This window comes from Cladophialophora immunda (genome assembly GCF_000835495.1).
Source record: "Cladophialophora immunda strain CBS 83496 unplaced genomic scaffold supercont1.6, whole genome shotgun sequence".
Classification (NCBI taxonomy): Eukaryota; Fungi; Ascomycota; class Eurotiomycetes; order Chaetothyriales; family Herpotrichiellaceae; genus Cladophialophora; species Cladophialophora immunda.
The window spans coordinates 3,999,125-4,014,699 of NW_015622546.1; the positions used below are offsets into that span (position 1 = coordinate 3,999,125).

The following is a 15,575-nucleotide window of genomic DNA, read 5'->3' on the forward strand; positions in this document are numbered from 1 at the left end:
CGGCCTCACTCATACCGAGTTTCACACAACCGTTGGGTGCCCGAGCAAGGAAAAATAGGAGATCATGGCAAACACGTTGTCGAGGATTGTTCCAGGCAGCCCTTCAAGTATCCAATCCAGGCATCTGGTCTTGGACCGCCGGTAGCGATCCGCAGTCCGCCGTTTGTCCTCCCGCAGTCTGCAGTTGATGTCTTGCGACCCGCCAGTTCCAAATCTGAATACTCGCTACGGGACAGGTCAATATCAGCATCAACTCAGAATACCACAAAGGCTCCAAGAGGGTCACTCATGCAAAGTTGGGAGCTGAGGTTTGACTGACTGCGCTCATAGCTGCGCCCAGAGAGTTCGCCGCAGCCACCGCCTGGTGATCGGCCGAGCTTCAACACCACACAGTCGAACAAAATTCGCTGCTTGAAGGGAAGAATACCTTTGATGTCTATATCGAGTAGTAAATTGTCTCAGCTCACTCACCGATTCCAAGGCGCGACTTCGCCGCACTTGTGGACACGCGACTCTACACTGGAAGCTGAAGGCCCAACCTCCATGATTTTAAGTGACCAGCCACCAGCACAACCACGCGCACTTCTTCCACCTCACCACGTCAATGCCTCCGTTACTGTTACTGTTCAGTCCCTCTCACATCTCGTTTGGCTCCAACCCTGTTTAGTCCTTTCCCTACCACCCTCCGAGCTTTTACTACCAACTCCGTCACCGTTGCGCTTCAGGCGCAGTCCCCAAATTGTCCCAGGATCCCTCCCTCGTCCCCCAGCAGCCAGCAGTCGAAGTGTCGCTCCCCCATCAACCCGCTCTTGACGACCTTTACGAGTACTACGACCCGGAACGAGATCCCATACCCCAACGCCAGCAACAAATAACCACTCCAATCTCGCAGAGGCGTCCTCAATCCTCGCAGTCCGGCGGTGCTCGATCGCTACGGAGAACCCCAAGACTACAAGAGCGACGGGCGACAACAAGGTCTCCTCTGCGTGCGAGAAGGTCTCAACCCCTCTCTGTGACACCGCCAGTCCAATTTGACGAGTCCGGCTCTACCACCCCTAGCTTTTTCCAGCGACTGGTCTCAGACGACTTTTATCAGCCTCGGAGGACCCTCCACATCTCTCGACATACCCACGACGCTATCCTCTTCGCCTTGGAGGCCATCAGAAGAGGGGATGGTGTTCATGCGCAGCCATTAACTGCCGATACACTCGAAGAAGAGGCTCGAATGTCAGATTTGGTAAGGGGCACTGCGCCCGGTACCGCTGCTGTATCGAGCCGAACTCAGAATGGCGGAGCAACTCGGGCGGCCGCGGCTGCTGGGACTGGTCCAACACCCACCGAACCCCCTCGATATCGTACTCCTACAGATGTTATGCGAGACCGACGAGCACGGGAAGCTCGAAGAGCCGAGGAAGCTGCGGCTAGGCTCCGTCAGGAGGAGGAAGCTAGAAGATTACAAGAAGAACAAGTTGTTGGCGTTGGGGAGGACACCTCACGAAGAACGACTGCCAGGCCCGGTGCTCAGCCTCCTCAAACCTACAACATAGGCGGAGCCATCCCTCAACCTGCTGGCCCGGCGACACGGCGGCAAGAGAACATACAACCCGCTCAACCCAGTTCCTCTAGGACGACTGGGAGGCCCCTTGAGCCCGCTGCAAGAGAACCCAGGATTTCTGCAACCGCTCAGCGGAATCGGACTGAGGCCTATGAGCAGCTCAATATTCCTGCACCAGCCAAACCGGCAGAACAGGTGCCACGACCCACTCAGCCGCCGCAACCACAATCTCGAGCTCAACCTGTTCCCCCATTTGGCTCTCAGCCTGTTCAACAGCCTTCGGCTCAAGCTTCGGGTGCGGGGGGTCGAAGCCGCTTTCCCAATGCATTTGAACGCTGGGAAGATCTTTCTGCCCGTTGGGAGGGCATCGTATCATCTTTCATCCATCGCATGGAAAACAATGCCGATGAATTAGCTGGGAAACCCCTCGACCGACAGATGGCTCGACAGATTGATGATTTGTCTCGGGCAGGCGCAAACCTGTTTCACGCGGTGGTCGAACTGCAACGCCTTCGAGCGTCGTCCGAGCGAAAATTTCAACGCTGGTTCTTTGAAACTCGGCATGAGCAGGAACAAGCTCAAGAAAGACAGGCTGAGCTTGAACGTCAACTGCGCGCAGAAAAGGAAGCTCGGACGCTCAGTTCCACCTCGATCGAACAAGTGCGGGCAGAAAAGACCAGAGCTGAGGAGCTTGTCAAAGAGATGCGCCGCGAATTACAAATTAGCAAGGAAGAAGCTCGTCGTGCCTGGGAAGAACTGGGAAGAAGGGAACAGGAGGAACGCGAGAGAACCATTGCGTTAAGGAGTGGAGAGCCCACCCTTATTGGTGGTGTCCAAGTTGTGCCCATGCAAGGTCTGCCGAGTAGGCAGGTGAGTACGGCTCAACGCCCACAAACAAGAGATGGGCCGACAGGTGGTGCAGGGCCAACAACCATGTCTGGACAGCAGCAGCAACAACGACCTCCCTCCCGTCAAACAACGACAACATCTCTCGACTCGCCTGGGGAAGAAAGCCGACAGTTCACATATCGTCCCGACACCGGTAATTCCTCAACCATGACAGACCCATTCACAGAGTCATCCCGGCAGCGAGAACAACAAGCCCAGCTGCGTCGTGAGCCAGATACGCAATTCTACACTACCCCTCCTCGGCCCACGCAGCCTGCAACAAGTGGTGCTGCAATTGCTGCTGCTCGTGCTGCGGCGGCCGGAGGGCAATCGCCTGGGAGGACACCTGGCGAATCGAGGTACTATCCAACTGCCACCAGCGATGCTCAAATGTCTGGTGCTTTGCCCACGCCTGTTCGCCAGGGTACGGGAGGGACAGAACAGTCGTATATCCCATCTAACGCGTCACTGGCACCATCCGAGGAAGAATACCATATCAACCCCGACGGCAGCTATACCCGGGACTCGCAAGGCCGGCGCATCCCTTATCGCCAACCACTTGCACCAGGGACATCAGGTTTGGCTGGAGAGATTAGCGATGACGAAGGTGAAATACTGGAAGAAATATCAGAGGATGACGACGATCATACGGCCGATGCCGAGCGTGAGAGAATGTACGCTGCACAATATCGCCAACCTCAGTCTTCACAACAGCCACCTACCACATCCGGGGGTATTCCTCGTACTACGGCTGGTGCCCTTCCACCTATTCCGCAAGGACGAACATTGGATCCTACATCTTCACCTTACGAAGGCCAAGTCTACGATCCAAGTGTGCCACCCGCAGTAACTCAAGCCATGACAGGCTGGGAGAGCTTGCAGACCCGCAGCCACCACCATCCGACCAGGCTGAGTGATATCATTGAAGAACAGACCGCAAGGACGAGTCCCAGTCGGACCAGCTACGTCAGTGGCTCAGGTGTTCTACCTGGCGATCTGGGGGTCGGCCCTGGAACTGCGGGAGCAGGGACAGGAAATGGCGGTGGAAATTCCTCCACCCGGAGGTGAACAGAATCGACACCTCGTGCTGTTCCTGACGAAGAAAAGAGACACACTATCTCTGGTCGTCGAGTCTTGTGTTAACGGGGCCGGTTTTCCCCTCATCTTGCTCATTTCAGCGGCGACCACCACCTTCCAATCTTCACAGGAGATCCTTGTCATATCGGATCTGCAAAAAGAAAGAAAAAAGCGTTCTCCAAACCCGCTAATCAATGGGTGGCTTCTTACTATCAGGCTCAATGTACAACACAAAGTACAATACGGATTTAATGAATGCACATACGGAAGCTCGACCTCATTGAGCGGGTTAATTGATTCTATGCCTCTAGCGACGCAGTACCCGATTTATCCGAACTTCTTCAATCTCTGCTGGGATGCACTTGGAAAGCGAGTCTCGGAGAGGCGGAAGGGCCCACAGAAATAGCCCAACGGTCGACCACTCTCAGGGAATAAGACAGCGGTTTGGTGGGCGAGGAAGAGCGAGGACATTTTGCAAGGTCCTCAGCTGAAAATCAACCGCGTCGCCAAAAGAACAACTTCAGAAGGAGGGCAAAAGGCTGAGGTTCAAAACAGGATAAGAAGAGAAACAAGGGAAGAGTTCAGAGCTTCCTGTTTCTGTCGGGTCGAGTTCTTTTCTTTTTTGGGTTCATAACTTAATGTTCAGACTGTTTTCATAGCAAGCGAAGGCGTGATGGGCGAGTTGTGTCACGGTCCCAATAAAATACTACAACTTTCGCTGTTGTCGGTTTTGTGAAGCTCTAGGGACAAATGCCCGTGCAAAGCACCGAGAATGCAGAGAGACATTTCCAACATTTTCAATTTGGCTTTCGCTCGGTCGGCGTTCATTCTCGCTTCGTCCAGGGAGGACTGGTCATCCGATCCGATCCTTCTTGGGTTGCTCATTGACACCAGCTACTCCTTTCACACGTCTCGCAGCTGCACACTTATCCAAGTGTGCGACAATGTTCTGATTCATTCCACTTGCTCATACCAGGTCGCATGCCGAGTTCTCACAGAAAGTTATTATCATCGACCGGACACTCATAAGCCCGTACCGCCTCAAATCCAAGAAAGCCACCGTTTCGTGTTTGTACAATTTTGATGCGTCACTACCACGTCAATCCCTTCATATTCCTTCCCACCACAGCTGACTCAATCAAGAAGATATCGGTGCAGACGAAGGACTCCAAGCGTTTGGGTTGGATTCGATGTATGGTTGTGTGACACACCAACAAGTCCGTTGGAAGGGATGAAAAAGCGCCGGAGTCGCATCGCCTCCATCGTTGAAACATGTCATGGCAGCACAAGCTTCCGCAGTCATCTTTGCATTGTAGAGGTCTGGCTCAACCAAAGTCCGGGCGTCCAGTGTTTTGCCTACATCGTTAAACATGCAACCGCAATATCCATCGGTGCCCTTGATCTTGTTCATGTACTGGAAAGGGCAGGCCCGGTCACATTGAACACTCCAGATTTGTCGTCTTTGTGGTTCAACATACACAATGTCGCGGTCAAAGCTGCGTTTGTCGGCTCCCTGAGATACGGCGGTGAGAGTCAAAGCCGTACTCTGGGTCGTATTCATCTTGTCGATATCCGCAACCACATTGTTCCCAAGGACTGAATAGACGCTGCCATCGTTTAGTTTCTGGATCCAGTACGTGGCGATGTGTGGATTGTACATGTTGATAGCGATGCAATGACAATCAGCAACCGCCGTCTGAGGCTGTCCTTGGCCTTGGTTCACCACCAGGGGTACCAACGCCAGATTGGGTTGAGGGTTGACCAGTCCAATTGTGCCACAGGGTAAAGAAGTACTGCAGTTGACCACAAGCGTTGTTGGCACCGGACCGTCTAATTGCAGGTAGATTTGGATGACGCCGTCTAGAAGATAGGGGACCATGGAGCTAACTATTGCCGTGTTCTGGGGCTGGACACTCAAGGATTGCTGAATCAACTGTTGTGTGATGTCTTGGTTAGGTGGAGGGATGAATGTCGGGACTGCAGTATCAATTCCCGGTGCTGGGCTCGTTTGTGTCTGCCGTCGGCGCAAGTCTTTTACGGGCTGTTGATATTTCTCTGAGAATGAATCGTAGGCTTCATTCGCCTTGTTGGACCAGTCTTCCATTGTGCCACAGTAACACGAATCTGTCATCACCGAGTAGAATGTCTCCTTTCCATTTTCACATTCCAAGGCACCGCATGGCTGAGGGAACTGAACAAGGACTGATTAGCAACGGCCACACAGCTGAGGCGTATTTAGAGTCCGAACTTACGGGCGTCCCGGACCACAGGGGACATGAACAAGAGAATGTTGACAGGTCGAATATCGCTTTCCCAAAAAGACAACTTTGAGATGAACATAGTTGGTCAAGAACAGCAAAGACCCGGCTTTGCAGAACACCAAGCGCGTGATCCGTCCTCGTTGGAGCCGCACCTGACAGCCCAACAAGCCACATTGTGGTGACAAGAGCTGTGAAGATCATTTCGATGGCCAGCCTCGCAGCTTATCACAACCTTCAAATGAGAGGGATGTAGTAATGATGAAGATGAACAGGCTTAGATGTGTACCAAGGGATAGAGAGAGCTAGGAAGACGGAGTGGTAAGGGTGCACAACAGTTCACTGAATAAACAACGAAGAATTGGGACTGCCGGACCTTGTGTAAAGACCAGGTCCGCAGCGCACCTACCTGACCACAGAGTCTTCACTACACAAGCAATCAATTGCCAACCGAAAACCGTATCAAGCAGGAGCGCTGTTCACCCTGTGCAAGACATTGGCACCTTCTAAAAGATTTGAAATATGAGCATTGGAGAAGCAAAAGCTGCTTCATAGGTTGACAGTCACATAGCTTTGCCCAACAGTATGTTCTTCTGGCAGGACATGATGAGCCCAACAGTGGCATTTCGCTCACAATGAGTGATGCACACCAGACTGACAAGGCTGGGCTTGTCCCAAAACAATGGCAAGGCTGGCCATAGCACTCAAAATCAAGATTCACGTGGCGCACCTGTGCCAAGACGCTAAGGCAAGAGCGGCATTTCCTTTATTCCGATCCGAAGCCCAATGTGGAGCAGTCTTACGTATCTTGGCTAACGGGCCCAACGGCCAAAGGCCAGCATCTGCGTCAAACCTCCATCCTCCCAATGCGACTTGTGTCTACACGTACAAGTCCTGAGGCATGTAAGGCAGCAATCGCTTCAGACGGCTGGTGCCGTGGACGCCATTTGCCAGCTCAGTGAATACATGCCCTGCTTAGTCCAGGTTTCGCTTCCGCTTTCGTGATGTGTTTCACTCTGGTTGCTCAATGCTGTTGCGGGAGGCTGGGAATCTTCAGCGGTGTCTGCCCGCACCCACCAACCACCTCACCATCATCCACGAGCACAACCAGCTCAATCCCAGCCTCGCATTCAACGCTCTCTTCTTAATTCTCCGATCGCCTCATTAACTTTACTCCCTTGCTTTCTTTCCGTGTCGTTAACGTGCGTCTCTTGAGTTTTCCGCTCCTTTTGGGTTTTGCGCATCCTTTGCTCACTACCCTTCCCCAAAGTGATGAACTTGGTCACTGATCCCGACGCTCACATCCAGACAGTCAAACGAACCACCCCTCAATATATCAAATCCGACTCTCTCAAGTCCTCTTCGGCTACGAACGAGTACTTTTCAGACTATGCCTCCGAAGTTGCCAGTCAAAAGTCGGACGATTCCAAAGCGAGCTATGAGACGCCTCCCTCACGCATCTCTACTCCGCTACAAGTGCATCACAACCCTATCGATTCCGAGATGACACTCCCTTCAAGACCTGGCGCAATTCAGCCGGCTCCCTTGAACATTCGACACAGCCAACCTGCAGGTGCACAGTCGACGGTGCGGATGCTGTCTAGTTTCGACGAGATGAGCCCTCCGACTCCTGGGGTTGACGATACACCGTACATCCGATTTGCCATCGAGCAGTTAACAAGAGACGAGGATGTCATTGGTCGAGGCAGGGATAGTACATTTCCTGCTCCGCAGGTGCCTCTTCCAGCGCCCCTACCTCCCATCGAGCCTGGCTTTGACGAAAGCCCTCATGCGCCAACTCCGTCTCCTCCGCCGACTCCACCCCCCCAGCCTGCCTCGCCTCGTCCGCCCTCTCGCGCTCCTTCACAAACAGGCCTCCAAGAGGTTATGATCCCAGTTGATCTTTCGAAAGACCTTCGTTTACGACTCGGCTTTGTACCACTACCTTTACGACTTCCAATTCTTGGTCTATTCTTCCTCCTATGCCTTTTAATGATCGCCGCCCTGATATTCAGCCTGGTCTTCGCAGGCACGAATCATGCACTCTTCAACTATGATGGAAATACGACGCCGCGCTACTTTGTCTTCCAGTATCTACCACAACTGGTTGGCATTCTCTTGATCCTGTGGCTTTTTGTGGTCGAGGCCGCAGTGTATAGATCCCTGCCTTATTACTGCATGGGCCCAGGTCGCCGCAATCACTGGGTTTTGCAAAACATGCGAATTCTTCCAGCAAACTATCTGCTGCCAGACCTCACGTTCTTCCGGAATGGCGAGTCCTTGTTGGGAGTTACATTCTTGATCTTCTGGATGACGAGTTTTACGGTCCCGCTTCTCGCATGCGTCTTCCAGACACAATGGATCACAGATGACGGGCCGGCACGTTTCCGATGGACGGCTGTTAGAGGCGTTGGCTGGACTCTAGTGGCGCTATATGTCCTTCTTTGCCTTGGACTCTTGTATTGCGTCTTTCGCTTTCGGCGACGGAATTCCAACTTACTCTGGGATCCCTGCTCTCTCGCTGATCTGATCTGCTTGTTCCGGAGGTCAAATGTGGGTCCAGACTTTGAGCAATCCGAGATATCACCACAACCGAACGTGCAGATCCCACCCAGAAATCTGCGCCTAGGTTTCTTCACCACGTCTGAACGCCCCGAAGTATTCCATGCCGTGGGAGAGGAGTACGCCCCTGTCAAACGCCTATCATTTCCACCCGAGAAGCCGAGAACTGTCTATGGCCCCAACGACCAGGTTGATCTTGAAGCTCAACGGCATTCTTATGGCTCTGCGTTCTCTCGCAACATCCATTCGCCTTTTGTCCGGTACCGGTGGACGCCTTGGTTCCTCCGCGACTCATTCGTCTTGGCATGGATTGTGGCTGCCGTTCTGCTGGTCATCGCCTTTTTGGTCGTCAGCTTCGTCAACAAAGCGGTGCAAGATGGCTTCCGCCCTCTCCTCCCGTCTTTGACGGATTCGAGCGGCTTCTCACCCGCCAACTTCCTCTACAGCTTCCTGCCAGCATTTCTTGGCATGGTGCTGTTCCTCGCTTGGCAGCCGATTGACATGTATTACAGAGCAGTCCAGCCGTTCCGCAATCTCTCCCAGCCAAGTGGTGCCACAGCAAGGAAGTCACTACTGCTCTCATACCCTTCCTATGGACCTGTGCGAGTCGTTATCCGGGCCCTGATCAATCGCGATTACAAAGTTGCATATATTGCCTTCATCTCGATACTCTTGCTCTCTATTCCGGTGCTGGCTGGTGGAGTGTTCACTGCAGTGTTCTTCTCCTCCGATAACCAAGTCAGAATTGTCGCCAGCTTGCCTGGGTACATCGCGTTGAGCGTGCTGGTCACTATCTATGCACTCTCGTACCTGATTATCTGGCCGACCAGGAAGCGGTACCTGCCGCACAGTATTGACACCATTGCAGCACTTCTGAGTTGGCTATATGCCAGTCCATTGCTCGGTGATGTCGCGCTACAGAACATTGGAACGAAATCTGAGTTGATCGAGAGATTGACAGGGTCAACTATTACTCCAGCGCCACTGACCGGTGACGGCGAATTGGAGGAAAAAGGTCGTCGATCACGGCGTGCTGTCCGCCGTCTAGCACATGACGTTGGGATGAGGTACGCATTCGGAATCTTCGTCGGTCGAGACGGGAAAGAGCACCTTGGCATCGACCGCTTGCAGAGGCCAGGTAGTCGAGAAATGCTGGTCGTGCCGACTTCGCGCTAGCCTCCAGAGAACGTCGACAACAACGAGTTGGAGGCGATGATATGATATGATGGCGATGTACAGTATGATGGACAACGCGGATTCTGATTCTGATGATGACGATATTCACACTACGACATTTAATGCTTAAACATAACGGAGTCCGACGCATCTGTGCGGACAAGGTGCCCAAAAGTGCCTTCTTCGGTATATTCGAGATGGTTCCCACTTCTCAGACATATGATGCGGAATATTGAACAGGAGGTTAGATGGGACAACGAAGACATGTTGGTTCACACCATAGATCCGTGTACAGATACAAATAAGATACCCAACCCTGATTCTTCAGGTTTATCTCTCTGGATGGACTGCTTTTCTATCTGCTCGATTTCTGTTATGGGATGTACCTGCCATTCAACCTGACACAACTACTCCGTAGATCTCTTTCTGCACACAGTGGTTGTAAAGCTACCAAACCAGCAAGCCATGGGCCGACTATGGAAGTGTATATCACCGCATACGGTTGGCTGGATATACCCTACCTACCTTGGACGGGCCGTAACTGAGAGACTAGCCTCTTGTACAAGCCACTGTCAACCAACATGGCCTCCTCAGCTCTTGGAAGCAGCTGCTATGATGAATTCGACCACCTGTCGACCCCAAGCTTCTTCTTTGGAGATCCCCGTCCCTAAGGCTAAGACGGGGCTGATGTGGTTGTGGCCTTCAATTTTGAGCACCGTTAACTCATTGGCCACAGCATCCGTTTCAATCCACTCCTTGACGAAATCATTCTTTGGGGTCAAGATTTCGTCTTGTGGATCAAGTCCGCCATAAAGCACCATAGCCGGAACCGCTTTCAGATCATCAATGGATCCGTCTTTCTTACAAGCTCTCAGCAGCCCCAGCGGGGACCGGTCGCGGACATTATTCCCGAAATATGCTTGAAGAGTTTGGGCTCTCTCTGCAATTGCCCGATCGAAGTGGAAGGGGGCTGCCAGGAATATGACACCACTCAATTTCAAGGCTGGAGCATCTCCTTTGAATTGCTTCTGGCGATTGCCGCGAAAGTCAGGGGCAAAGAGATACGTTGCCAAGTGAACACCCCCAGCGGAGTTACCCATGATGAAGAGGTTGGTAGGACTTGATGCATCGTGGCCCATGTGCTCCTTAGCCCATTCAATGACTAGCTCTAGGTCCTGGCCTCCAGAAGGAAACGTCGCATCGTGTGAGATAAGTCGGTAGTCGGGGATGATGACTTTGACGCCTAGGTTTTCCGCAAAGAAATGGCCCACGTTCGCGTACACCAAGCCCTCTGGAAAATTCGGGTTGATCTTGTCGCCTCGCACGAATCCTCCTCCATACAGGAATATCAAGACCGACTTGCCAATCTTGGAATTTGTCGTCTTCGAGGGAGTGTAGAGATCCAAATGCTGACGCGGATGTTTACCATAGCTAAAGGTCTGACGTGCGGTCGACTTGATGGTGTCGGCTTGCCTGAGCAACAATGGCGTGTATACCTGGTAGGTCGGCAATAAGACTTGAGCGATTGCTTTTCCAAGTTGTGGTAGACTCTCCATCGTGGCCTCACTGAATGCTGGCTCAATGATGGAGGCAACAGGGCCAGTTGATATCAGGTTTGTCTCTGCGAGCCGCCCGACCTCTGAGCATGTCAGGGATGATCGGTAGTTAAAGGTGTCTAACTACCGAGAGATCGACCCGTACCCACCCAACCACTCAATGTTCCCCTCGCTTCGTGTAGCGTCGGTGATGTTTGGGACGGGGCTGACAGGATCGGAATAGCACAAGAGCATTCCGCTCTGGCTTCAAAACCAACCGACTGTGGTCGCTCTCTGCGAAACAGGCCAAGCAAGGCTTCCGAAATATCCACCTTGCGATATCTATGGCGACTGCGATGCGGAGTGGCTCGGCACCTGAGCCAGCTGACGTCTCTAGATACCTCATCCCTTTGAATATTACAATTGTAGGGGCGGGGTTAGCAGGTCTGGCCGCCGCCATCTCCTGTGCTCTTGCAGGACACACAGTTACAGTCTTCGAGGCCGCCAAAGAACTGGCCGAGATTGGTGCTGGACTACAAATCACGCCCAATGCCTCGAAACTGTTGCGGCAGTGGGGACTGGAAGAATCTGTGAGGGCCTGTGCCGCGGTACCGACCGTCCTGGCCGTGCACAGATACACGGATGGCAAGATTCTGGCTGAGGAAAGGGACTTTGACAAGAACCTTGAGGGAAAATACGGTCTGCCTTTCCTTGATATTCACCGGGTGGATTTGCAGAAGATATTGTATAACAAGGCCATCTCGCTTGGAGTGACTGTGCGGCTTGATTGTCGAGTGTCCTCGGTTGTGAACACAACAGCGGGCCCAAAAGCCATTCTCAAATCGGGCCAAGAGATCCAGAGCGACCTGGTCGTCGGCGCTGACGGATTGTGGTCCAAGTGCAGAGAGAGCATGCTGAAAACCGCGGACCAGCCATTACCGACTGGGGACTTGGCTTATAGGATTGTCCTGCAACTTGACAAGATCACTGATCCCGAATTGAAGGAATGGATTGCTAACCCGCAGGTTCACTTCTGGATTGGTCCCTACTCCCATGCCGTGGCATACTCGATCAGGAGCGGCACCATGTACAACATAGTCCTGCTTTGCCCAGATGACCTTCCACAGGGACTTTCACGGACGACAGGCTCGGTCAATGAGATGCGGGCTCTGTTTGCCGGCTGGGATCCCATCCTGACCCGTTTCCTCGAGCAGGTCGAACAGGTCGACAAGTGGAAACTCATGCACCGCGAAGAGCTGGAGTCGTGGACGAACAAGGAAAAGACCTTCCTCTTGCTCGGGGATTCCTGCCATCCAATGCTGCCCTATCTGGCGCAGGGCGCAAATTCGTCCATCGAAGACGGCGGCGTGCTGGGGAGACTGCTGTCCCACGTCGGGTCCAAGGAACAATTGTCGTGGGCGATCACGCTGTACGAACGTCTCCGCAAGCCGCGAAGCGAGAGGATCGCGCGCGAGACGTTCCATCAGAGAGAGGCGTTCCATATGCCTGACGGTCCCGAACAGCAAGCTAGGGACAAGCTGTTTGAATCGCAATTGGGTCAAGAGATATCCGGCAAGTTTCCTAGTCGCTGGTAAGTTGTCGCTCTTATTACCCCCCCCCCCCCCCCCCCCCCCACCACCCCCCAAAACCTCCACCCTTCCCCCCCCCCCCCCCCCCCCCAACAATGTGGAGCGGCACTGACAATTACTGTAGGACGTGTCCAGAGGTCCAGCCTTGGCTTTACGGCTACGATGCATATCGAGAAGCTGATGAGGCGGTAAAGTCGACGCCGTTTGGGCCTTGATCCTCCAAGGCGCAGAAATCCCAAATGTTTCAACATGTTTCGACAGCTGGCAAGCACTGCGAAGGATTAAATTTAGCTTACTGAGTTGACGAGACCTTTTACGTATCTTTAGCTGAGCGGCTTATATCGGAGGGTTTGAAGGATTGTTGTCTACAGGGCTAGGGTTGAACCGATAGATACTTATTGATGGCAAGCACATTTTGCACAGTATTGTCTCGGAGCAGAAGGCTGTCAACTCCTCCTTCTCAAGCCTGGTCCTTGCGTAGACGTGAGAGTAGGATTGAGAAAAGTATGAAGCAAAGGAGATCTGCCCATGGAAGTCCTGGGGTATATATAACAATGTGCATTCCTCCTACGATTATCCAAATGCAAATCCTTTCTCCTAGCGCCGACAGACGAAAGCCATTCACCTGATGTTTGAGAAAACAGGGACGCTACACCATCACTGTACGGTAACTCCAATCCTCGCACCGGGAGGCTGGTGAGGGAACGCTGCGCTGGGAGTTGAACCGCCCGCATTCCCCAGGGCAGTAGCATTGCCAGAGTAATCATCATCCGCAGGTGATTCTTCTGTGCTGTCAACGTCGGTCTCACCCTGGACTCCCAAGTCGTCGTCATCGTTGGAAGCTAGGTAGTCAGGATCGGCGTCATCATAGTCGTAGTCTTCGTCCTGGGGGTCAGGATTCTCGTAGGTCTCGTCATCCTCATATGTCTCGTCATCGTCCTGGTATGCGCCATCCTCGTTGTCGACGTCGGTGTTCCCGCCCACGTTCGTACTCTGGTCGGCGTCGACGTTCGTGTTGGGATAGCCATCTGTGGTCGCACCTGCGTTGCCATCGGTGGCTGTACTTGGATACGCATCGGTGCTCGTGTCCGGGTAGGTATCCGTGGTTCCCTCAGGAATGTTCTGAGCTACTCCTGGATCGTATTCCCCGTCATATCCTCCCTCGCCAGAGTAATCGTCGTAGCCCTCAGCTCCGCCTGTCTCGCCGTACGGTGGGTACTCACTGTTGTATGGATTCTGGTTATGGAAGACCGTGTTTTGCAATATCATCTGTGGCAGACCGGATTGGCTGATTTGGGCTATTCCATCAATGTAAGTACCTAGATCGCTCCCTTGTTGGCCACTGGGCTGCTCGCCATAGTTTTCGTTTGACGGATGCACTGTTGTACCGAGGCCTGGGCCAGCGGGTTGGTTGAAGGGAAACGATCCGGGGGTGTCGCTCGGTGGTTCTGTTTGGGAGTTGGATGGGTGTGAGGGTAAAGTAGCGGATTCGCCAGAAGTGCCCGTTGCAGGATTATGAGGCTCTGCCGCATGGGTATCCTCTTCTGAATTGCCAGGTGTTGTATGCGTTGCGGGGTTATGAGATTCTGCCGGATTAGGACCGGCTTCGCCAGAAGTGCTGGGTGTTGAGTGTGTTGCTGGATTAGGATCTGTCTCGCCGGAGGTACTGGTTGTTGGTGGTGTTGGTGGTTTTGCGGGAGTCGGTGGTGGTGGTGGTGGAGGAGGCGAGGGTGGCTTTGGTGGCTCCGCTGCAGTCGGCGGTTTAGATGGAGGGGGTTCAGGAGAAGCCTTGGGCTTCGCCTTGGAGCCGCTTCCACCGCCAAAGTGAAAGTTGAGCTTACCCATTGCAGTGTGATGGTTTGGGTGATATGGAAAAGGCTGAAGTGTTATTTACTCGTCTTCGTGAGAGCTTGCTTTTCTCCCACGGAAATATTTAGGTTTACATACGGTCCATTATATAGCAATTCTTGGGTCCTACTGGGGCTGTACCCTCTGAGCGCTACAGGTGCAACCGCCGGCCTCTCTCATGATCATCTAGACCGCCGTTTGGCGAGATCTTAGAGGCTCAGTGTCGAAACCGCCGTGGTCTGTACAAGGATCTGTTCTATTTAAGTCGAGCGAGCATCGAGTTGAGTACACACTTGCGGTGTTGCAAGAACTGATTACTCCAACGGCCAAATTAGTGCGTTATCGGCCTCCCATTAAGAGAAGGGGCAAAGGCCTTTCCATCTTTATCTTGGTGATAAGTTGCTGGAGGATTGGCTTGAACGTAACGGGAGGCTTTAAGTGGCAGTGGGTTTGTTTGAGGTATGAGTAAGCATAGCCCAGCATATTGATATTGATGGGCTGTGTACGGAGTAAATTACAGGTCATTTTAAAAGTCATTGTAAATGGCGACGATGTATTGGTGGGCCTTGTGTGGAGGCCTTGTTGCGCCCCTGCTCATTACGGATGTATCCACTTCTCTAGCTGGGGCTCTTTATCCACTTCTCCCACTACGGGGCCAGTGCGACCCTCGACGGACCGCCGATATCTACCCTCGTACACTATGCATAGTGCATAGCGCTTATACTGTCACTATTTCCCGCTCTCTATGGGACGTCAGGGACAATGCTGTTGACGCCTGTTGTAATCAGTACCTCCTGTAATCAGCAGATCGGCCCCTTTCGTCCGACAATATACTTGGGTCTGTGCCATTCGTAGAGCTGAGTTGATGGATATGGAAAGTTTTCGGCTCCATTTTTGTGGCTCGTGGCTTTACCTGCCGTCAAAATAACCCCATGTAATGTGGTCCTCGCGACGGAACAGCCCCAATCCTGCTAGAGACTTTCGCTGAAAGGTCGAAGCTTTTACTCAGCTGCGGTGTCTTTAACAACTCTTGCAATCGGGTTACTATTTTTGCGCGAGGTCAGTTGAGAAGTCGACGATATAAAGG

General features: G+C 52.9%; 6 protein-coding genes across 6 annotated transcripts; 3 read left to right on the plus strand and 3 right to left on the minus strand.

Moving 5' to 3' along the window:
• The first annotated feature begins 3 nt into the window (after nucleotides 1–3).
• On the plus strand, nucleotides 4–4,328 carry PV07_10802 (uncharacterized protein). Its single transcript, XM_016398163.1, has one exon. The coding sequence runs from the start codon at nucleotides 1,226–1,228 to the stop codon at nucleotides 3,509–3,511; it is 2,286 nt and encodes a 761-aa protein (XP_016245354.1). The 5' UTR covers nucleotides 4–1,225; the 3' UTR covers nucleotides 3,512–4,328.
• Nucleotides 4,329–4,658: 330 nt separating this feature from the next.
• On the minus strand, nucleotides 4,659–5,860 carry PV07_10803 (uncharacterized protein; the record flags this gene model as incomplete). Its single annotated transcript, XM_016398164.1, has 2 exons — nucleotides 4,659–5,722; nucleotides 5,773–5,860. 2 exons carry the CDS (start codon nucleotides 5,858–5,860, stop codon nucleotides 4,659–4,661), a joined length of 1,152 nt encoding a protein of 383 aa, XP_016245355.1.
• Nucleotides 5,861–6,967: 1,107 nt separating this feature from the next.
• PV07_10804 (uncharacterized protein) lies at nucleotides 6,968–9,856 on the plus strand. Its single transcript, XM_016398165.1, has one exon. The coding sequence runs from the start codon at nucleotides 7,051–7,053 to the stop codon at nucleotides 9,514–9,516; it is 2,466 nt and encodes an 821-aa protein (XP_016245356.1). The 5' UTR covers nucleotides 6,968–7,050; the 3' UTR covers nucleotides 9,517–9,856.
• Nucleotides 9,857–9,994: 138 nt separating this feature from the next.
• On the minus strand, nucleotides 9,995–11,072 carry PV07_10805 (uncharacterized protein; the record flags this gene model as incomplete). The annotated part of the gene is made up of 1 exon (XM_016398166.1): nucleotides 9,995–11,072. The coding sequence occupies one exon, from the start codon at nucleotides 11,070–11,072 to the stop codon at nucleotides 10,107–10,109; it is 966 nt and encodes a 321-aa protein (XP_016245357.1). The 3' UTR covers nucleotides 9,995–10,106.
• Nucleotides 11,073–11,395: 323 nt separating this feature from the next.
• Nucleotides 11,396–12,855, plus strand: PV07_10806 (uncharacterized protein; the record flags this gene model as incomplete). Its single annotated transcript, XM_016398167.1, has 2 exons — nucleotides 11,396–12,642; nucleotides 12,765–12,855. 2 exons carry the CDS (start codon nucleotides 11,396–11,398, stop codon nucleotides 12,853–12,855), a joined length of 1,338 nt encoding a protein of 445 aa, XP_016245358.1.
• A 442-nt stretch (nucleotides 12,856–13,297) lies between these two features.
• On the minus strand, nucleotides 13,298–14,485 carry PV07_10807 (uncharacterized protein; the record flags this gene model as incomplete). Its single annotated transcript, XM_016398168.1, has 1 exon — nucleotides 13,298–14,485. The coding sequence occupies one exon, from the start codon at nucleotides 14,483–14,485 to the stop codon at nucleotides 13,298–13,300; it is 1,188 nt and encodes a 395-aa protein (XP_016245359.1).
• Between the last annotated feature and the right edge of the window lie 1,090 nt (nucleotides 14,486–15,575).

Coding starts and splice junctions, on each gene's coding strand:
- PV07_10802 (XM_016398163.1), top strand. CDS start 1,226: ATGTCAGATTTGGTAAGGGGCACTGCGCCCGGTACCGCTGCTGTATCG.
- PV07_10804 (XM_016398165.1), top strand. CDS start 7,051: ATGAACTTGGTCACTGATCCCGACGCTCACATCCAGACAGTCAAACGA.